Source organism: Equus quagga, chromosome 5 (assembly GCF_021613505.1).
Source record: "Equus quagga isolate Etosha38 chromosome 5, UCLA_HA_Equagga_1.0, whole genome shotgun sequence".
NCBI lineage: Eukaryota > Metazoa > Chordata > Mammalia > Perissodactyla > Equidae > Equus > Equus quagga.
The window spans coordinates 21,478,948-21,502,233 of NC_060271.1; the positions used below are offsets into that span (position 1 = coordinate 21,478,948).

Below are 23,286 nucleotides of genomic sequence, written 5' to 3' on the forward strand. Positions count from 1 at the left end.
ATTCAATAAATATTTATGTGACGGATGGATGAATAAATGAGTGGGCTTCAAGAATGGGGCTCAGGGAGCAGGCTAAAACTCTGCCCTCATCCCTTGTGGCACTGGTTGCCGTCAGAAGGGAGAACTATAGCAACAGTACAGAAATCTCAGGGACAAGGAAATCAGTGCCCTCTGAAAGCTGATTCTAAGGCTTCCTGTGCTAGACAAACATCATCACTGGATGAGGAGAGCTTCTATGCAGAATCCTCTCCTCTCACATAGACTAAATGAGTAGACTTGACACTTGAGTTCAAACCTCTTCTAGACCAGTAGTTTTTACACAGCAGAGAGTTACTTCACATTGCAGCACGACACCTTATAAAACAGACTGGCTTTAGGGACAGAGCGGAGACTGAAGGTTCTCTGCTACCATCTGTGGTTCTAGGAAAGCCACTTTGAGTCTCACATTCCTCATCTGTAAAAACCAGAGTACCCACACAGAGTAGACATTGCTGGATGCCTACCTAAGAGCCCTTATCCCCTTCTTTCTTGCTTAGCAGACATGACTAGTCTTTCTAACCCACATGACTCACCGAGTAACTCCTAATTAATCTAAGCCACTCATGATGGACGATTTCATTTGCTTTGCCAAAGACAGTATAGAAGTGGGAAGATGACCCATTTCTTGCACATGAGACATGAGACATGAGGCCAGATCTGCTCGTGCTTCCAGGGATTTCCTTACTTTAAAATGAAACACTGGGAAAATTAGCCCTCTTCTGCTAGACACTGCTCTGTCAGCATTCCCTTCCTGCAATTATGGTAGTCATCTTGGGACCCTGAGGTGAACTAGCATGAAGATAAACCAACACAGAGGATGGCAGGGCAAAAAGACTACAACAACCTGATTTGTTGCTATTATCACTGAGCCATTGAATTAACCAACCCTGGAGCCATATTAAATCAGGACTTCTTGTCATGTGAGAGTTTCCTTATTTAAGCCAATTTAATTGGAGTTGTGTCATATGGAATTGAAGGTAACTGATAAAGTACTTCACATGAATGCTGTTAAGATGCAATTAAATAACAGATACTGTACAAAACAACTAGTCAAGAACTTCGAAGTACCCAACTTTCTCCTCCTTTTCCAGTTTACTTCCATAAGCCTTTTCCAAAAACTTGGCTGGTAGCCTATGACCTCGTTTAAGAGGAAAGTTCCTTGCCTTCAGAATGAGGGGGAGAGGCATGGAGGGCTCCCTAGAAAGGTCCCTCAAGATTTCTTTGTCCCCAAAAAAACACTGCCAAGAGGACAGTGGTGAAGCTACTGCAGTCCAGAACAAGAGGACAGTGTGTTCCCACAGGGTAAGCCACAGTCACCTAAAAAACCTTGATACGGTATCCCGGGGAAAGCAGCAGTGGTGCTTAAGTGGAGAACTTCTAAATGTACCTCACCCGCAGCAAGTCCACTTTTCCAGCTCCTCCTTCTTGTTATAGATGCCTTACAGCATCTATGCTTCTGTCATGCTTTAAGCTGGGCAGGTTTCCTCAGCCTACAGCCAGACAAATAAATGTCTTGAAAACAGGAAACCAAAGGAAGAGCTAATTTTCCAATTCAATGCTACTTTCCATTCATGCAGTACAGATAGCAGCCTGGGATGGCCTAAGCTCAGAACTTGAAAATAGTCTCTTTGTACTTATAACCCTTTCCTTTAGCTGCCAAACCATAACTGCCATGAGACTCTGGGATCTGCTAAGCCAAGAGATAACCCAACAAATACCCAGCCTCACTCTACACCAAGGCACTTGCTAGACAAGAATGTGTTATAGTACATGTCGCCAACTAACGAGGCAAAGGGAAGGCTGCTCAACTAATACTGAAAAGGGATGTCCACGGGTGCTAGGACAAGCCTTAACTCAAAACCTTGAGCTCCAGGACCAGACAAATCAGACCTTGGGCTCCCACCATCTTTTTCTCTTGAGCAGCAACCAAAAGCCAAATCGTGGAACCTTTTTAACATCAGTAATTTCTAAAACTGAAATTTATGGCAAAAATGTGCCATAATGACCATTCCCCAACTTCCTCTGCTAAATACCTTATTTCTGCTTTATTAAGGGTTATAAATTTACTTTAAGTCTTATTTCAACTGGGAAAAAATCTTTATGTTCCAATTTACTCTTCAAGTTCAACCAACCTCACTAACTCTTGCTGCTGAAAAGGAGCATGGGTCTGGCTGGCTTGCTCCCAAGGGAATCTGGCAGGGGGTAGCCACAGGTTAGTTCTGCAATTTGAAAAGTCTCAACACTTGGCCTCCAGAGGAATGCTAGGCCCACTTATGTACACACTAGCTGCCACTGAACATTTCTCACTGGGCTCTGTGCCAGAATCCTTGTCTGAGCCATCTCCTCACCAGTACACAGAAATACCAAGCTCTAGCAGTACCACGGAGGAATGCCAGAACTTACATGCTTGACAACTGTATCATCAGCTTAAGGGACAAAAACATAGAACCTCCAAGTTGGGGTGACAGTGAGAAAAGATGATGGTAATCTGGTTACATTTCTGCTTACCTGAAAACTCATGAATGCTGAGTCCATCCTGTGCACTCGATATCACTTCTTGATTCTCCCTACTCTGTATTCATGAACCACAGATTTCTAGCTCATTTCAATTCTATTCAAATATTGACCTCTTGATATAGGCTATGGCCCTAAGATGACAAAAATGAATAGAATGTAGTTTCCGCTCCTCGGAGTTCACAGGCTCTGGGGAAAACAAGTCATGAAAATAAATAGAGCAAGCTGCTAAGTGCTATCAAGTGCACTGGAACACCATCTATGACACTGGTTAGGAACAAAATTAGGTTTGTTTATTTTATTCTTTTACAAGTATCTCCTGAGGACAGGAGGAAGCTGGAGGTGGAGGTGGTGGTGGTGAACAACTTGGAAGTCCTAGTCCTAGATTTATTTAAATTAGGTTTTTCCAGTGATCATTTTCAAGAAATACTGGAGAATGACCATATAGTTATAAGATTCCAGAGAAGATGGGGTGGAGGATGGTAAAGTAAGTAGAAAAATTGCCTCCTTCTCACTGCAGCAGTTCACGTTGTTAATTACACCCTTCTTGGATCCTATTCCACTCTCTTTTCTCCCACCTCATTAAATCAGTCAAAAATATACAAGGTCTCTACTAGTGAACTGACAGTCATCTTAGGCTCTGCTTCCTCTCCTCAACTGTTAAATTGTGTTTCCTAGAGTTGTACACTATGTTTCTCTCGCTCTACTTTCTTCTAAGTCATCTTGTTCATTCCCATGAATTCCTATGGCTGTAACTACCATCTATATGAGTATGAATCCCATATCTATAACTGTAGTTTTGTAGTCTTCCTTCAGCACCAAAACGTGTTTACTGGAAACCACAACCTCATTGTCACATGGGAACTCAAAACTCAGTCTATACAAGGCTAATTGTCTTTCTTCACAAAATTCATCACCTTCCTTCTAGTTTCCCCGCTTTCCCTCAATCTTGATTAGAGGAATGTCCCAATATACTCACTTCCTCAAGCAGAAACCTGGGCATTAGGCTCTACTCCTCTATTCTCCTTCCGTTATCCATTGAGTCCTATTAATTATATCTACTGAGTGTCTCTCAAATCTGCCTTTTCCTCTCTATCTTCACTGCTATAGCCCTATAGCCTTGTTCCAGTCCCTCATCATTTTTCTCCTGTACCAGGGGACCATTTGGCTACTCATATCCTCCACCAAACTGTAAGCTCCTCAAGGAGAGAGACACTGTTTTCCTTATTTTTGAATTGTGTCTGATTTCTCCTCCACAATACTGCTGGACACAGTGCTTTGCGTGTTTGTTGAATAAATAAATGGAGGCCCTGTAATGTATGATTACATACAATCCGCAGTTTCAACACTCCGGAATTTGTTTTATCCACTTTCCTCCTTTAGAAGGGATGGTTCTGCTCTTCTAACAATCTACTATTCTAACCTAAAATCTACAAGAGATATAATTAATCCCAACAGTTTGCTTTCCTGATAGGAAAAAAAAAGAGAGAGAGAGACCGCACTTTAGAAATAGAAGCCACTGTTGTCTTTATAAAACACAGAATTGTGCTGCTGTTGTTGCTTGCTTCAGAAGGAACTGTACATTACAGCTGCTGGGATAACTTTACAATGGACTGGACAAGGTACAGCTCAAAGCAGGACACAAACACAAGTCTCAAAGGGAAACAAATGCAAACAAGTACACAGCTGTGGGGCTCCAGGAACATTTCCCCATCCATGCTGGACTTGAGAGGGATAAAAAGTTTAGAAACTAATGTGAAACCCAGAGTAGTCACACATGCCCACCAGACGGCTGCTAAGTGCAAACATCACACAGCAATCAGGTTGGACTGTGTGCACAGGAAAGTCATTTCATTTTTCCTTATTGCTACTACACCAGGGAACTCAGTGCATTCGACACATTGTCTTTACTTGCACAATCCTTGGAGGGTTTCCTATTTTCCTTTTTAAAGAAGGAAATTTGCCTTCCCCACTTTATTCTGGTTTTTTCATTTTGTTTTGAGCCCATTCCCTCCACTCCCTTTCTTGGGCTCCCAAACAGCAGCCAGAGGTTCTAAGTCAGTAGGAGTAGAGTAAGGGGAGAGCACCAACCTAGCCTCCCTCCCTGCCCAGGGAGAAGGCAAGTCCTAATAAATGGGGGTAAAGAGAAAACCAGAGAATCTCTTTTCCCCAATCTGCGTAAAAGGCCAAATAGGAAAGAGTGCCCTGCATATCCCTGCCATGATCAGACTTTAAGAAGGAAGGCATCCCAGCTACCATCCTGAATTGGCCTAGGCCCAGTAAATATAAATAAAAATAACTTCCCCCGATGTAGTTTCCAAAACCGCATTTTGGCTAGTTTGAGTTGACCTCCTACCCTGAAGGGGAAGGAACCTCCATCCTTCTTTGTTACACATGATGCCACGTCTAAAACACTGTCCCACCAGCCTTGCAGATATCCTATGGGCCAGCTAAGAAGTCAAAGTGTCCCCTCAGCTGCCCATCTTCAGTGCTAGCCTCATTTACAGAATTCTGGATAAGAAAACTACCCAAGAACATTGTTGCTTAGCCAAAGAGGAGGCCACAGAGGAGCTATCTAGGTGGGAACCAAGAGCTTTTTAGGGAGGTTTCACACTTTTAGGTACCTTCTTCTTCAGCATTATTTTAAACCTAAGTTCCCAACAACAACAGCCCCAGGCTCATCCCCAGAGGCCAGCAATAGCACCTCAACCCCCAACAGGTCAGGCTGGACTGGAAAAATGATCAATATGCAGTGCTCTCCTTTCCCACCTTTTATCCAAATTCTCTCCATTTTCTTCCCATCACTCTCTTCTTCCCCCATGTCCATTCCCTAACCCTTCAACCCTGGATACAAGTAGCTCAATCCTAGGAAATCCTCAGAAAAGAGAAGCCCCAGGTAGGGAGAAATAGAACCAGGTCCAGAAAAAGCAACGAGAGGAACAACTCCAAGGAATGGACAGGTGTGGAAGTTGCCAGAAGCCCCCTGATTTCATGCCATTTGGGCAGGCCTGCTGCTCTGCCCTCATGTAAGTTTGAGGGCAGTCCATCCCAGAGAGGACATCACTGGAGTTGGGGACAGATTCTTGGTCTTCTGCAGCCAAGGAGCTAAGCTTGACCTTGCCAGCTAACAGTGGGATCATTGTAGCCATGCAGAGAATTCATCATCACATAGGTAGGCAGGCAGGCCAGCAAGCAAGCTGAGTGAAGAGAAAAAAGGAAAAGGAAGCCAGGGAAAGAGAGAAGACGAAAAGGAAGGCAAAAGAGTGGAATGAAGGGAACAAGAGACCTGTCTAAGAGGATGAGGCTGAGGTCTCCCAAGCATTTCCTTAGAGCTTAAGTAAGAAGCACCCCTTAAAACAAAGCCAAAGCTTGTTGCCAACACCACTTCTCAATTTGCATGCACCATCTTTCAAACAAGGACAATCCTCAAGGTCAAGGGTATTTTTCAAGTCTCAATGACTAAAAAGAAAAAGCAGAGTAAGAAGTCATTTTCTTGCCATTGCCCAAGCTGCTTCTCTTGCTTTTATTTCTTGAATGGCATGTGCAATGCCAAAGGGCTAAAAAATGCATTTCAAGCCCCAGCTCAAAACCCAACTGGAGAGAGTGAGGCAAAGAGAGAAAAAGGAGAGAACACAAACTTGTTGCTGAGAGTAGGGGGCTACCACCAGCTCCCTATGGACATTTGCAAATGCTGGTGAACGACTGGACCCTCCAGAAATAGTGCCCTGATCCCAGCCCCAAAATGCACCCAAGAAGAGAACATGCAGAGCCCATTGTTCCAAGAGAGCTCCCATCCCCAAAGGGTGACTGAACACGAAGTAGACAGTATATGAAGGCGATGGACAGGGCAGATGGAGTGTTGGCATCACTCTCTTTAGGCACTTGTGTAAGGAATGTAGGCTCTCCAGTGAGCTGCCTCCTCCCAGAGCCCTCCATTCTGCTCTGCAGCTGGGCTGTGCCCATGGGGCACCCCACGCTGTAGCCAGTAGGAAAGAAGTAAAGGAGGAGTTACTCAACAGTCCTGATGCCTTCTCTATAATCAATGTTTGTGCTACGTTTTGTGAAGTCGCTGAACAAAGTAGCCAATCAGAACAGAACCTGGGATAGACTGTTTTGCATAGCAAATTTGGGTCTGTACAAGGGCTGCTGGGGAGGGGAAATGGTACCTCTAACTGCACAAGCCCAGATTCAGACCGGCCTTCCTCCGGCTGGCCTCCAAGCCTGAGCTAGGTCTAAAGTGTCATGGCTTCATCATCAGACTGGGGCAAACCCAAGCCCAGGTTCCTCAAAAAGAGGAATTTCTGCACTGAAGCTGCAACTCCTCATCCCAAGCAGTGGGACAGGAAAAAATAAACGGTCAAGGAAAGAGGGGGCCTTGCCTCAAGGCCAGCAGGCACCAAGCTAGAACCCCCTACTTTTCCAGTTCTGCAAGACAGCCAAACCCCATCTCTATCCAGGGAGATTTAAAAAAAAAAAAAAAAAACGCCCATGCTACCCACTCACATGCCCTAGTGGGAAACCAGGAAAAATTCATTTGTGTAAACAGAAGCAACAGAGAGCAGCAAAATCCCCCCAGCCTGTCCAAAGGACATGCTGGAATCTCTGATGAGCCAAAGTGTCAGAGGACAGTCCAGAGGAAGGGAAGATGCACTTGCAGGAAGAGTGCAAGAGTGCAGGGCAGTGCAGGTGAGGGAGTTTGTAGCAAGAAAAAGGTATTATCTGCACAGAGGAAGGATGGAGCCTGAGCCCCACCTTGGGGAGATAACCACCTCCTACCTAGCCAGGCCAAAGAACAAGTCACATACATAGTTCCTTCTGATGGCTCAATGTTTCTGGGATGTAAACTCATTGGGCATGGGAGGGATTTCCAGATTTTGGCAATACACTCAAGTTATGGTATAAAAATAACATTAGCTTTTGTTCTTTTTTCTTATTTTAGACCTAAGGATCATTTGTTATAAGACACCCCAGTTAAGAAATATTGAAACATAAGAGACTTGACCATCAGGGGAAAAAAGAAGCCAAGAGTGAGAAATGTTATGAAAATAACTCCAGACCCAGGCAGGTGGGGAGGTAGGGAGGACAGGGAGAAAGGGAGGCATAAGTTGAAAGGCCAGGGGCCAGTCATCTCAGCAGCTCCAGGACTCATCACGTCTGAAAGTGCAAAGGTCAATGGATTTTAACCATCTTGAGGTTGTTATCTTTTTAAAAGCTCAATGAATATGGAAGTCAATTCCTTCAAATGCAAAATGGCTGGCGCTCTGGCTGGAGGCTTGTTGGGTTAGGGATATTTCTTCCCCACCTACCTCCTCTCCCACCCCCACCCCATCCCCCCAAAGAAAGGTACAAAAGGTTGCAGTTCTGCAGCATTACCGTTACAGGGAAGGCACTGGTTACCCACCAGCAGGCGGAAGGAAGACAGGGTCATGTCACTTCAGAGCTAAGTGCCATAGTGCCTTAAGTCTTACTAGGGCTGGATGTCCATCAGGGAGCAGGTGTAAAGTGGGGTAGAAAAGGTGGAATAAGGGAAGGGGGGGGAGTGGCAGCTGGGGGAGGAGCAACCAAAACCATTAGCATTAAAAATCTTCCTACAAACTGGATTCTCAACCCATTAAAACATCTAGTATCCTAAAATAGTGATCTGGGTCTGGTTTCGTTTTTCTCCTTAAACAAATCTAGACCTTTTCTGATTAAGGCTCCTAAAAAAATCCTTCCCTCCTCCCACCCACTTTCGCAAGCCCCTCACTTTCCCATCTAAAGTATCAAACCCAAACCTACCAGCTTTTGTCCGTAGGGCTGCAGAGCCAACCTTACCAAGCTGTCAGGCATGAGTCTTTAGCACTGTGAGTCACATGAGACACCTGTGTATAATGGTGGGCACCGGTGCTGCCCCTCTTGGTCCAGTGGGGTCAGGGCCAGATGTGACAAGATGGGGTGAGGAGTAGGGGGGTATGAGGTGGATATCAGAGACTTCTGGCTGGTGGTCTGTCTTACTGGCCCTGTTCCCTACCCTTTTGCCCCCTCTGTAGAAGGAAACAAGGCCTTCTGCACTCTCCATACCCCACCTCCCTCCCTGCTTCTTCTGGATTTGGGCAGCACAGCTCTTGGGGCTTGGAAAGCTTTCTTCTATCCAGTGAGGTAACAGCGTTCTGCCTTCAAGCGAAGTACATGGTGCGCAGAGTATCCTGGTGAACCTGCACGGCTTTGGCCAGGGCCTGGGGGTCCCGCCCATTGCTCTGCCCCGATATGTGGCTCCCCTCGCCACTGAAAAGGAAAAATGAAAGAAGTCCTTCCTGGTGAACTCAGCTGCTGCTAATCCGTTCCCCCATCCTTAGGGTGCCAATTCCCATACCAACTTAAGAGAAAACCCCAACCCAGATTTGGGCAGGTGAGCCCAAGGACACCAAATTGGACAATACCCATTTCCTTCTACCTAAAGAAAGTTGAGAGGGTCTAGCACCAGAGGCTGAAGCAAAAACGAAGCCAGCCTGATCCCAGGCCTCACCTGTCATGCTCCTTGTCCACTAGGTGGTATCGTGCCCGGAAAGCCACCAAGCGGGCATAGTAGGCAGGTGCTGGGATAGAGACGGAGCGTGTGCATCGTACGTAAGTGTGGCACAGCTGGTACGTCAAGATCTGGAGCTCATCCGCTGTGAAACGGTTGTCATCCCAAAGGACATAGTAATGGGATGGTCGGCTGGTGCCCTGGGAAGATAGGAAGGTGAGGGGCCCAAGGTTGGGCAGAGGGGATGGCTGATGATAAGGAATGGGATTACTATTAAGAGCATGGCTGGGTTGGAAGACCCACCCATGAATAGGCAGACACAAAGCCACCTAAGTCATAAAGCACCCTTCTTATGGGTAACCTGCCTAAGACAAAGTACACTTGTGTCCAAGTGCACTAAGGGCTTATTAAGAGAATAGTACTGATTTGAATGCCACTCAGTGATATATTCTAGAGGCAGTGGGAATAATCAACTAATTTGTGACCCATTGGAAACCCCAGGACATAGCCCAGCTACCTGGATGCCTGCGTGGCTGCACAGATAGAAGTCAAACTCAAATGGGTGGGTGATGTTGGTGTCCACAGTGGTCCCAGCTGGGATGTTACCACTCTTCCCAATCTGTATAGAGACAAAGACAACCAAGATCCCAAGACCTGCCTGGCCCTAACTAAGAGCCCCAACTCAACTCTACTCTGGCTCCACCAGAATCCCAAGAGTAAAGCAGAAGTTGCTGTTCCCAGAGGACACCAGGTCTTGAAATAATGGGCTCCTAAAGTCACACGGACCTGTGTTTAAGTGCTGGTTTCACCATTTCTTAGCTATGTGATCTCAGCAAATCATTTAACCTTTTTGAGGTTAAACTGGAGATAACAATAGTACCTACCTCACAGGGCTGCTGTGAGGAAGACGCCTTGTACAGTGTCTGGCACATAGGAGAAGTTCAATAAATGGCAGTTCCCTTTCCCTTCTCTGGGAGCTGGTCTATATATGGGGTCTATAGGCCAGGGAGCTAGGAGGAGGGAGAGGAAGTATAAGGGAAGGAGGGGAGAAGGGGGAACAAAAGGAAGGAGGTGGTAGAGGAATGACCACAAGAACTAGGGTGGAGAAAGGGGCCAGGGAGGATGGATAGGCCAAGGACTAAATCCCCAGATTTTCTAACGGTCTTCTTCCATATTAAGAGAAGGAAGACAGGATGAGGTATGGGTGCCTTCCTCAGTCCCTTACTCACTCGCTCATTCTTGTCAGCACAAAAAAGCCGGGTGTGATGGCGTTTCTGCACCACAATATAAGTGATCCCAGGCTGGTAGTCCTTTTCCAGTTTGATGCAGGCATCACGAATGGCCAGCAACTCATAGTGGAGGATCTAGGCACAGGGTGAGGAGGGAGACAAAGAGACATACGGCTATTCTTGAGTTCACACATCTCTCTGAACTAAGGGGTTGCCACTTGTTATACGGCTTTTGTTCAGCCTCCCTTTATAAGCTGACACCCAATCATTCGAGATGATAAGCCCTTTCCACCAAAATTACCCTTATACTCAGTTCACCTGATATGTTCCTATAAAACCTTGTCTGGGAGGCTTGGCATCAGCAGAGAATATACTCACCTGGTTCCTAGGCGTAAAGAGACCTAACATCAGGACACACAACTAAAGTTCACAGAGAAATCATTAAAATCACAATGCCCAAAGTAAGGTCAATTAAAGGATCAGGAGGATAATGGAAGCTCCCCTGTGAGCTCTAAGAGCACAGAGGGGTGGGACCACCAGAGAAGAGCAGATACACTTCAGAAATGGGTGCAGAGAAAGTATATGAGTTCAGTCCTACAAAGAAGCAGGATTACAAAAAAAATGGACTAGCTAAAGAAGCAGCCACTGGTAAATAACAATAGGCAACAGTTGCCTTGTGGCCTTGGATGTCAGATGCAGGGAGTCAAAACTGCATGACAGAAGTGGATAGAATTTGAAATCAATTAGAACTAGGTTTAAACCCAAACTTTGTCCAGTTGTATTTCTTTTAGCAAGCCACTTAACCCCTCTAAGTCTCATTTTCTCCACTACTAAAGTTACTAAAGACCAGCCTCACAAAGATGTTGTGAGGACTAAAACAGATAATTAAGTAAAAGCACAGAAAACCTAGTAGGGGCTTAATAACTGTCAATTGCTTTGCTAAGCAGTTTGAATTTTAACCCAAGGCTATGTGATGCCACCAGACATTTCTGAACAGAGAAGTGATAGGATAAATTTATCTGATATTTTAGTAAACACTGAATGACTTGGAGGAAACTGAGCATAATGGTTAAGAGCATGGATGTTGGAATCAGACCAATTTGTCTGAATCCCAGTTTCACCACTTATTATTTCGGGTGACACTGAAGAAATCATTTAACATTTCCAAGCCTCTGCTTCCTCATCTGTCAAATGAAATAATGATTATTATTTCATAGGGCTATTGTAAGCATTAAAGAGAACACATATGAAGTGCTAAGAACAGTTCATGGCACATAAGAGGTAACAAATAAATGGTAGTTATATTACTATTAAATAGTAGTCAAGGAGACCAGTTTAGTATCCTAGTCTAAACAATAGAATATGAAAGTTTGGGGCAGGGAGAAAGAGTAAGAAGAACATTATGAAGGAATGTCAACAGCAATGATTCTCAAAGTGTGGCCTCCACACCAACAGCATCACCCAGGAACTTGTCAGAACTACAAATTCTAGGGGCCCATCCTAGACTCAATGAATCCCAGAAATTCTAAGGGTAGAGCCCTGCAAACTGTTTTAACAAGCCCTCCAGGAGATCTTGATGCATGCTCAAGTTTGAGAACCACTGGTCTAAAGAATCAGTCTTCAACATGAATCAACTAGTAAACAGGCACTGAGGGTTGTCTGTTACAAGAAGATAGATCTATAGATGCTTGCACACTTCACTTCTCAGTTGTGATCTCTGCTCCCAAACCATTTAGGAAAGGTCCCCTAAGAAGGAGCACCTCCCAGTGCCCATAGCTTAGAAAAGGCAAAAGTACTCTCTGCTACCATTAGGCCCTCTGACCTCAAATGTGAAGGTTTTTTCCACCTACTGTGGGCCCTACCTGGGGAAGCTGGCCTTCAGGAACCCCATCTCGGTAGAAGATGATGCGGGTAGGTTTGAAGCGGGTGGACTTGTAGAACTGGATGAGCAGCTCACGCACCATGTAGGATAAGTCTTCAATGATCTCTTGCCGTGGTCGCTGAACCCGCACAGTAGCACAGTAACGGCTGGGGTGGGCATCCATACTGCCTACCACCTGACAATCAAAGAGGCAGGATCAGCCCCAGAACCTCCATCTCCTCAACACTGTCAGGCTGTGGGTTTGTGGAAAGGCTTCTTAGCAAGAAAACTATGCAATCAAATGAGTAGGGTTTTAAATTCAATGAGGCCTCGTTTCAATCTCTGTTCTATCAACTCATGCAAAATTTACTTAATTCATCTGACCTTCTTTTTCTTCCTCTCAAATGGAAATAATACCACCTGCTTGCAGTCCTGTTGTGGTACACATAAAGCACCTTGCAGAGGGCCTAGCACCAAGCACAGTAGGTACTTGATAACTTTGCTTTCCCTACTCCTTGCAGAGGGACATGTAAAGGTTTGGCACTACTAGCTCAAAGAGTGACCTCACCTAGCCACAAGTTTGTCTTTTTTTCAATTCAAGTATTAACCTACCCAAGAACTGTGGTGAAGAGTACTCTTGCAGGTGGTAGAAGTAACATTTTCAAAGGGGACAGTGGCCAGAGCCTAGGATGGATGGCCACAAGGAAAACAGGGATACACACAGTATAGGGTTTCCCTGCATTTAGCGAGATGAGCCCAGTCTGCCTAGAGAAATGTGAGGGTTGAGGAAAGAGAAGTGGGAAGGAAGGCCTGATCCCTTAGCAATTCAGACACCTCTGTGGGACAGGGAGTAGAGACGTCAGGAGAGGGATTGGAGAGACATCTAATCTACTAGGTGGATCAGGGGTAGGGATGGGGAAGAGGAAAGGACAGTCCCAGCAACTAAGTAACTCCCTTATAAGGGACTTCAGAGAAGTGATATAGTCACTCCCATATCCCAAAAGTGAGCATGGAGAGAGAGAGAGAAACTCAGACACAGAGCAAGAGTGATAAAGACTGGGCCAAGTCTCTGGCCAAAGCCTACACTCTCACTACCCTCTCTGGAAAAAAGACACCATACAGAGTTAGTTTTATGAAGATACCAAGGGAGTGGCTAATAGAGATGATCAGCTAAAAGGAAAAGATCTTATGAGTTGTCAGGCACCAGGGTTGAGGGAAGGAAATCACGTGTAGTCTTGGGGGCTCAGAGCTAAGAGAACTTTATGAGGAAGTTGGAGAGTATCACTCACTGCTGTGATAGAAGGTTTTTTCCCATCCCCTGCTGGAGGGTGTGTAACATCTGCTCCCAGGAAGATCACTGGCTGTTGAAAGACAGCAGAGCTGAACAAGGAAGAGAAAACAAACAGTGAGGAGTTGGGTATTCTCTTCCTGGTACCATCTAGCACTTTAGTCCTGGTCAGCGTCCTATCTTTTCATTGATCCCTAGGAGGGTACCTAGCTTGACACGGGCAAGTGGGCAACAGAGTTCATACCGCTGGTGTGGGACTAGGATGTTGTTTATGCCACCAAGTTTAACATTAATCTTCAGGCAGAGGTTGGACAGAGTCTGAGGCGAGGTCTTCACCACGTTCTTCACTTGCACACACTGTGTAGCCATTCCCAAGAGTGTATCTCCAACACGTTTCACCTCAGCTACGAGCAGGGAGAGAACTGATTAGTGCATTCAAGAAATACTCACTGAATTCATACTAGAGGTCAGGCAGTATATGAGGAGCTATGAGACACAATGGTGACCAGAAACACATGGGCTCTCTATTCTCACAGTGTTTACTATCTACCACTAATTTTAAAAATCATGAAGAGCATAACAATAATAAATGCTACAACAGAAAACTTCACGGAGCTATGAGAACATATAATAGGGGGCAATAACCTAGCCAGGAAAGGACTGAGTCAAGTAATGATTGAACTGAAATCTAAAGACAGAAAAGGACTTACAAGAGAGAAGGAGTTTGGGAGAGAGCACTCCAGGCAGAGGGAACAGCATGCAAAAATGCACTTTGATAGGAGTTAACGGCATATATTTAAGAAACCGAAGAGCCAAAGTAACTAAAAACGAGATCAAAGGAACCATGATGTGAGAAAGAATGTGGTCGTTAGACTGATTCAGAGTAGCTTATAATTAAGAAGGCAGTTGTTGAGATGGAGAGAAACAGATTCAAAAGATATTTAAGGGTCTCAGAGAATATATATGTGAGTAAAGGAAAATAATTTTTATGGATAACTTCTAAGTTTCTGGCTTTTGTAACAGAATAGAGTATAAATTCTTTTTTGAGAGATTCTGAGTTTGAAGTGCTTTTTGGTCATCCCAGTGAAGCTATCAACCAGCAACTAGGTACAGTAGCTGGAAGCTCAAGAGTAGCCTGAAATGGACATACAAATTTGTGAGATATTTAAGTATAGGGAGTAACTGAAGGCATGATCTTGATGAAACCACCAAGGAAGAGAACAGAGTGAAAAAAGAAGAGAGCTTAGACCTAAACAGGAAGAAGATCAGTCTGCAAAGAAGAAAAACCCAGAAAACTAGGAGGAAGATCAAGACGTTGTATTATGAATGCCAAGAGAAGAGAGACAGTGTTTCAAGAAAAAAACAAGTGTTCAACAGAGTCAAATGCTGCTAAGAAATCAGGCAAAATCAGGATCAGAAATGTTCTTTGCATTTAGTGATATCAAGGCAAAAAATAAATGCATAGAGGCAAAAACTATTTTGGTGATAAAAAGTACCAAGGAGGAAATGTAGGATCAATGATGGGTTTGGTACGTTTTCAATGGGAGAAGCTTGAGCATGTCTAAAAAGCTAATGGGATCATTTCTACTTTCAAGAGAGATGGAGCAGTTAGTGGCAAACCAGTACTTCTGCAGAGAACATTCAGAAAAGCCAGATAAAATAGAGAAATCATCTTTTTGAAGGCTGCAGAGAGGTGCTGAGACAACAAGAGCAGGAGCTAAAACTCCAGGGACAAGAGAATCTCACAGAGGTGAGCTATCTTCCGCAGCTGCTTTTTACCCTGGGTACATTTCATGATTCTAGGTGTGGGCAGGATGCTGAGATTCTAGGCTTTGCATCAGCAGAGGAACCACTGCCAGGGGAGAGAAAGCAATAGAGTTTCTGGTGGAGACAGACTAGTTCTAAATATGAAAGGTTAAAAAAAACATTTACAAGAAAACAGCCTGGTATGTTCATTGCCTTGAGATTTCTTAAACAGGACACAGAAAGTACTAACCATAAAGGAAAAATACTGATAAACTGGACTACATTAAAAATTTTAAATTTCTGTTCAACAAAATACCCCATTAAGCAAGTAAAACAGCAAGCCACAAAGCAGAGAAGATATGTGTAATACACATCCATATTAAATGAAGGAATTACAAAGAACACCTATAAATCAATAAGAAAAAAGTAGTTAACTCAATAAAAAAGGAAAAGATTGAGTAGGCACTTTACAAAAGAGGCTAGTGAAACAGCCAATAGACATATAAAGATACTCAACTTTATCAATCATCAGACAAATCAAATTAAAAACACAACACAGTATCATTAAATGCCCAGAAGAATGGCTAAAATGAAAGAGACAATACCAAGTTTGGTTAGGATATAAAGTATCTAGAATTCTCATACACTGCTGGCAGAAGTATAAATGTGTTCACTTAAATTCCCTCTGAGATATACACCCAATAAAAATAGTAATATATGTTCAAAGGATATGCACAAGAATGGTCACTGAAGCATTATTTACAATAGTAAAAACTGGAAACAACGCAAATATGTGCATTAACAGTAGAATGGATAAATACATATAAATTGTGTTATATTCATATAACAGAAAAACTGTAACTACAACTACGCAAACATGGATGAATCTCACAAAGATAATGTTGAGTGAAAGAAGCCAGAAACCAAAAAAAAGAACATATATGATTCCATTTATACAAAGTTCAAAGACAGGCAAAATTAATCTATGGTGTTAGAAGCCAGAATAATAGTAATTACCATTAATGGGGAGTTTTAGTGACTGGTAGCCTGGAGTAGTGGTAATGTTCTGCTACCAGAACTGGGTATTGGTTACCCTGCTGAGACACTTCGTGAAAATTCATTTAACTGAACACATAGGATTTCTACATGTACACTATACTTCAATAAAAAGTTTACATTAAAAAAAAGATGATAGTATCAATTTAGTGGAGAGGAAGGAATTAAAAATACTAAAGACAGGATGAGGTATGGTACCAGATCAGAGCTGGGCAAATATGACGCTGTCCTTCTACACTCTCAGGGCAACCACAATGCAACTGGATCTTGCTTTAATCATCACCTGGCCTCCCAGGAGGGAGGGTGAAGCATCTTTAGAAGAATATGACTGCTCCTCTTATCTGCTGGCTTAATTCCTAGGCAGATGGCCCCACTGTCCAAGTGGTATAATCAAGGAATGGCATGTAAGTCAAAGAAACCCAAGGTCTTAATCAAGGTATGAGACTGGAGAGAGATGTAACATTACTGAGCCCAGGGAAGGGAAAATCCTCTGAGCGAGCACTGCCTTCCCCAAGCATGCTACACTATACTCCCCAAGCAAGCCAAAACATTAGATTCTCCCTTTAATGGAGGGAACCAAAAACGTGGATAATTACTCAAGGCAGTTCTCCTAAAAAGCATGATTACTTGGGGGCCATCAATTTAAGACCCAAGAGAGAGAGGAATTGGAGGTCAACCAATATCCCTCTGTAAGTAATTATTGAGTATCATATTAGTGGATGGCTCTCCCTTAGGTGTATTTGTACAGAAGGAAGAAAGTTTCAGAGCAGATTCAGACCTACTCTATGCTGCAAAAATATCAAGTAAGGTAGTAACTGATCAGCAGCCTGATAAAATTTCTAAAGGAATCCAGAACGAGACAAGTTGTCGTCTAGATGGGGTGACAAGAGAAGGCTTTCAGGAATAAATATATTTAAACTGGGACTTGAAGGAAGGCAAGGTGAGGGATAAGAAGAGTACTTAGATATTTGAGGCAAAGGCAAATGATGTAAGCGAAACTAGAGACTGGAAAGCACAGACAAGGAATGAGCAGTTAGAGTACCTACTATGTGCCAAGTACTCTGTTAGATGCTGCTTTTTATATAATTAATTCATGAGGCTCAGAAAGGTTAGGTAATTTGCCTAATCCAGTAAACTGGCATAGCCAGGATTAGAATCCAGTCCAAGCTAATTCCAGAACAAGTGATTTTTCCAGTATGTGTGGCAAAGAGAACAATACAAGATAAAGCTGAAAAGGTTAAACTAAGATCAGGGCCCTTAAAAACTTTTATTTTGTGAAGGGTGACCAATGAAGGTTTTTTGGGGAGTATGGTCACAAAAGGTCTCATTCAATAACCTATTCAAGAAAGATTTGAGAAGAAATGTTAGAACTAAGTTGAGAAGTATGCGTGGAGAGCAAGGAATATATCTTAAGACCATAAAAAAAGAACGCTGGAAGCAAAGCAAAGAGAAGACAGACTGCCTCTAAAGTTTGGATGAAGGTACCCGGAAGCAACTGTGATGCCCAAGAACGAAAGAAAGAAGTAAAGAAAAGGGCTTAAGGTAGAAAGAGGAGAAGACGACAAGCAACTAAAGAGATGGTCCACCGAAACACTTTATAAGGGCAGAGGCTACATCTGTTTCACTCGCCAATGTACTCAGGATCTGGCACAGTGTTCCACACATAGTAGGTAATCAATAAATTCCTGTAGAAGTAAGAGAGAGAGGTCAAAGGGACAGATAGGAGCTGCAGAGAGGTCAAGGGTTGGATCAAGATTTTAATAATACATTATATGATAACAGTAGGTGATGACTGAAGCAACTGAAATGGATGAGAATTTCACTAGAATGTAAAGAGAAAAAAAGGGCAGAGTATAAAAATCTGGAAAATAGCAGGCATTCCTGGTAATGACACAAATAACTAAGGAGACAGGAGAAAACATCAAAAAGTCAAGAGAAAAGGACAACTGAGAAAGGTCATTGGTGACCCTTTGCAGAGGAGGTTTAGGACGGTAGAGGTAAGATAGATGAAAGAGGTGAAGGAGTAAGTGGCTGGTGAGGAAGTGGGTGTAGAAAATGCAGAGAACTCACTCAAAAAGTCTGAGGAAGAAAAATAAGAGGGGCCAGCCCCATGGTCAAGTGGTTAAGTTCACGCACTTGCTTCAGAGGCCCAGGGTTTTGCTGGTTCGGATCCTGGGCGCGGACATGGCACTGTTCATCAAGCCATGCTGAGGCGGCATCCCACATGCCACAACTAGAAGGACCCACAACTGAAAATATACAATTATGTACCGGGGGGCTTTGGGGAGAAAAAGGAAAAACAAAATCTTTAAAAAAAAACCCAAGAAAATAAGACAAAAGCTAAAGTTGGTAATGTGCTCTAAGATGAGGAATCTGAAGATGTTTGAGGTTAAAGGGTATGAAGATCCAAAGGTAGTAGGATGGGAGGGGAACAAGAGCATACACAGGCTGAGCAAGGTAAGAGGAGGGACATCTCTTCCTTCAAAGCAGGAGAGATGGAGAGGGAAAAGAGAGTAAGAAAAGTACTGAGCCAGAGATGTATACAGTCATTTCTATTCTGAAAAGAGAGAGAGAGAGAAAACTTCTCGCAAAGTCCAAATCATTCCCAGGCAATGGAACACTAACAGAACTACCACAAACTCTGTTTGGGTGTGCTACACAATGTCCTGATAGATAACGCACTCCTAAGGATAGGAATCTCGACTGACCCATTTCTGTATCTGGACCAGCTCAGCCTGGCATAAAGACCAGCACGCAGAGGACTCCAATAAATGTTACTGAGAGGCAGTGTGAACAGCTAAGCAGGACCTGGGATGACTCAACGGCTCATACAGGCTGAGATTTTTCCAGTAAGAGGAGCACTGACATTAAGAAACAGCTCTGGCTAGAACCAAGAATCCACCCTGAGTCCTCCCTAGGAGCCTCCAGGGAGCTAGCCTGAGAAGAGTCCTATCACCATTATCACTGTCCCAAGAGAACTGTACCATACACTGGCGTCTTCCCTGGCAGGATGACGATAATGAGTTGCAGCCCTGAGTAGGTGTTCTTGAGATGCCGGAACATGGGCTCCACGCTGTCTGCCCCCTGTGCATATTTGCAGAAGCAAGGCTGGCCCTGGATGGGCATCCCTGCATCCTTGGAAATCTTCCGCAGCTGGTCTGTGAAGTTCCTGCAGCACAAGTATGGTCATGACAGGAGGCAGTAAGTCCCACATTAATACCTCTGACCAAGTGCCTCCATCTTAGGTACCTAACACTATGACGGGCACTGAGAGATTCTAAGAGGAATGAGATATAATAACAGCTAGCGTAAAAAATACATTTATAGTTGAATAGGACAAGATAGGGCTTGCTAAGTGTTCAATGGTACAAGCAGAGAGCTGAGGGAGCCCAAAGAAGGGACCTGGGGGAATTCTCAGAGTCCCCACCTTGTCTCACTCAAGCAGCTGATTCCTGTGCTCTGTTATAAGTCCACAGCAATAGGCAGATGCCCAAGAGGAAGGCCTCTTTGCTCAGATTAAAATAAATAAAGTTCTAACAGTGATAGAAGCACAGGAGATGCTCAGTAAAAATGAGCTCCCTCCTCCCTTAGTGGTTCTTTGAAGCCTGAGAGCAAACAATTAAACAAGCTTTTTTCCTTTAGCTTTAGGGCTTTATCCTAGGAAAGGAAGAAAAAGTTGGAAGAGGGCACACAGGGAATAGATTAAAAATCAAGCTACATAAATATGACAGACTAAAATGAGCAGCAGGAAATTTAATTTGTGAAAATCCTGCATTTAGATTAAAAGCAATAATGTACAAATAAAGAACAAAAGCAATTGTTTAGGGACGTCATTATATAGCATATAAATATCAATAAGATAGATTCAAAAGCCTATGTAGTATTTTTTTCACATATTTAGTAAAAAAAAAAAACACAAGAAAGCTAAATACAGTATGCTCCTGTTATGTAAAATTTTAAATCATTTATATACATATAGGTATATAAAAATACGTAAATTGGATATAACAATTCAAGACAGTGGCTGCATCAGAAGGGAGGAATGGGACTAGGATGGAGGATATAAAGGAACGTCAAGTTTATCTGTAATATTTTATTTACTTTTTAAAAAAGAACAAATATGACAAAACTCTGGATTATGGATACATGGGTGTTTACCATATTATTCTGTATTTTTTAATTTTTCAAAATAAATGTTAGAATAAAAAAATACAACCTAACCATTATTTCATGTAAATCAGAGCCAGGGCTCTGATGGACAACTAACAGTATTTCTTCCACTTCTCTGCCTTGTATACAACTGCAGTGTAGCTACTAAAAAAGCCAATGTGTTACTAGATTCCATTAATAAGTGGGTCTCTAGTTCAAGGAAAGTGGTATTCCCAATTTTTTCTCTACTACCAGATCACACCTGGGATATTGTGTCCAGTGCTGGGGGCCACAAAATGTTGAAAGAAGTCGAGGATGAGGAAGGTCTTGAAATTCTGTCCTAAAAGTGATCTAGCCAAGGTAACGGGGCCTCTTTAGGAAGAAGAAAAATTCTGAGGGTTGACCCTAGGACTCCCTCATCCAGCCCCTATTACCAATTTCGCCACCTCCACAGCCACCTTCATCTCTTCCCCCTGTCTCAGTGGAAAGGATGCCTTTTCCTGTGCTCTGGATCCCATCCCCTCATACACATTTAGGAACTTTTCTCTATTTCCTTTCCAGGATCTCTGAGTTCTATTTTCAGCCTTTGTTCACTATGCACATTCTCCCTGGACAATCTCATCCACTGCCATAGCTGAAGACTCCCAAATCTTAACCTTTAGCCCAGAACCACACATCCAACTGGGTACCACTGACCCAGGTGTACAAGTCACATTCTTACCCCTTGCATCTAGGGATAACTGGGAGAAGGGGATGTCTGATGAACTAACTCCTTCCAATTCTGAGATTCTAGGTTTATCAGTTTCTGTACTCCCAAATATCCAAAACAACGGATTGTGTCTCAAAAGAACTGGACAGGAGAAGGACATGGAAATAAGAGAGAAGCACACAGAGAACAGAGTTACCAACAAAGTGACACAAAGGCAGAGAGTCGGGAGCCTTTCCAATACCGCTAAGGGCCAGCCCTGCAATGCTAAGCCAAGGCTAGGAGCAGCCTGGCCTGAGCGGTGCTAAAATCCCAAGAACCCAGGAAAAGAGACAAGAGGAACCCATTTAAGAGAAACTATAATTGTGAGGGTGGTAGTTGTATATCTGTGAAGGGAGAGAAGAGAAGGGGGGCAGGGCAGCCCGAGTCCCCACATTCATCAGGGGTTGCTGTAACTAATCCTTATGAAAATCCAAAGGTCGACTGAACCGACTAGGGCACACATCACTATTATCCTCGTCACTGCCCAATGTGCTCAGCTCCACCCACTCTTCCTCAGCCCCAGAGTGCACTGACTCTATTCCAGATCCAGAGAAAATTAGAAGGCGCCACTTCAAAATACTGTAGGAACTACCAAACTGTACACTTTAAATTGGTGAATTCTATGGTATTTCAAATAAATCTCAATAAAGCTGTTAAAAAAAAAACGATTACAGGGGAAGGGTCCGTGACTTCTTTACCTATTCATTCACTCACTCAAGACCAATCCTCCCCTAACTTGTTCCTCTAAATCATTTGGCTATATCACTTCCTTCAGTGCTGTCATCTACTCTCAGAGGCTCAGCCACAGGTGACTGAGGCCTTTACAAATCATGTTCACCTAATTCAGGTCACTTGAACCTGACTGAACAAATTGCGTGCACAGGAGAGGACAGCTCAGAGAACCAGCTGAACTTTTGTTTCCAATTAGGAATACAAGCTTCAAAGCATCAGATCTGACTCAATTCAAACTCTGACACTTTCTTGATATGAAAACCTTGCACAAATTACTTAACCTCTTTGAGCCTCAGTCTCCTGAAAATGGAAATACCACCACCTACTGTGAAGATGAAATGAAAGAACATAAAATTAGGTACTACGTTGGCATAAACGTTAATAGTCATCACTACTACTATTTACTATCAGTGTTGTTAATTATAACAATAAAATAATTCAGGCCTCCCTTCAGAGATTCATGCCCTGAAGTCATCATCTCTGACACAGATACGGCTCCTCATCAAGACTCCTGACCACAGATAGACAGAGAAGGAACAGACAGAAGTTGGAGCCAGACAGTATAAGGAGGCAGAGTCAAAAGTCACAGAAAGAGCAGACTACAAATTAAATTTTGGCCCCTTGAGGTTAAGGGAAGGTAGGCAGCTCTAGGGTCCTTCCCACCGTTCCACCCACACACCCAACCCTCCTTACTTGAGCACCTCTTCTCGACACTGTTTTTGGGGTGCGAAGCAGGCGATGGCCCAGACTTTGATCTCAATCCCATTGTAGAACTGTTTCCCTCGCATGTCCCAGACACCCTGATTTGGTGTGGCAATGGCCCGGTTCTGGGGATAGGCAGAGGGGGTGCCCAGGTGAGCCTCAATAGAGCCAGGTGGGTAGGGGAGCAAAAGTCCCAGGCTATACAACCCAACCTCCCCGCCATATGCCCAAGAGATGTTGTCTGGCCCTGACCCTGCTCACCCGGCCGCCGTACTGCAAGATGGGCGCCGGCAGCACTCGTCCCGTCACCTCCGTCATGTCATCCTTTACTTTGATCCCAAATTCCTGAATGTAGGGATCTAGGTTGTAGCTGGCATTCTTCATCTGCAAGACAAAAGAAGGGGAGCTCAGCAGAGCAGCAGCTTGGCAATACTGCTCACCCTCTGGGTCCCAAGGAGAAAGCCCTGAAGAGCAGCTGGGGCTGGCAAGGAATAGCCCTAAAAAAGGGGGTAAAGTGGAAGATGAGGTAAGTGGGCGTAGATAACACAGGGAAGTAATACAGGAGGGAAAAAGAGATAGGAAGCAAAGTACTACAGAATCAAGAAGCGAGAGCAGTCCTAGGAGTCCCAGGCAGCAAATCCAGGCTTGTGTTCTCCTGAGGGTCCTGCCAAGGCAGAAAAGCATCTATGCTACCAGGGGCCCCCATGACTGAGCAAC

General features: G+C 43.8%; 1 protein-coding gene across 4 annotated transcripts in view; it reads right to left on the reverse strand.

The window, feature by feature from the left end:
- Positions 1-2,824: 2,824 nt before the first annotated feature.
- Positions 2,825-23,286, reverse strand: part of LOC124239384 (protein argonaute-1) — a 34,466-nt gene continuing 14,004 nt past the window's right edge. For 3 of the 4 annotated variants that reach the window (XM_046661197.1, XM_046661200.1, XM_046661201.1), the window contains 10 exons: positions 22,822-22,953; positions 22,561-22,694; positions 19,223-19,407; positions 13,681-13,840; positions 13,438-13,528; positions 12,150-12,344; positions 10,288-10,422; positions 9,576-9,677; positions 9,059-9,258; positions 2,825-8,817 (listed from right to left, as the gene is read on the reverse strand). In XM_046661197.1, coding sequence (XP_046517153.1) covers positions 8,709-8,817; positions 9,059-9,258; positions 9,576-9,677; positions 10,288-10,422; positions 12,150-12,344; positions 13,438-13,528; positions 13,681-13,840; positions 19,223-19,407; positions 22,561-22,694; positions 22,822-22,953 — 1,443 coding nt within the window. In that variant the 3' untranslated portion in view covers positions 2,825-8,708. The remainder of the gene's footprint in view (positions 8,818-9,058; positions 9,259-9,575; positions 9,678-10,287; positions 10,423-12,149; positions 12,345-13,437; positions 13,529-13,680; positions 13,841-19,222; positions 19,408-22,560; positions 22,695-22,821; positions 22,954-23,286) is intronic. The other variant, XM_046661199.1, reaches the window with a different exon arrangement.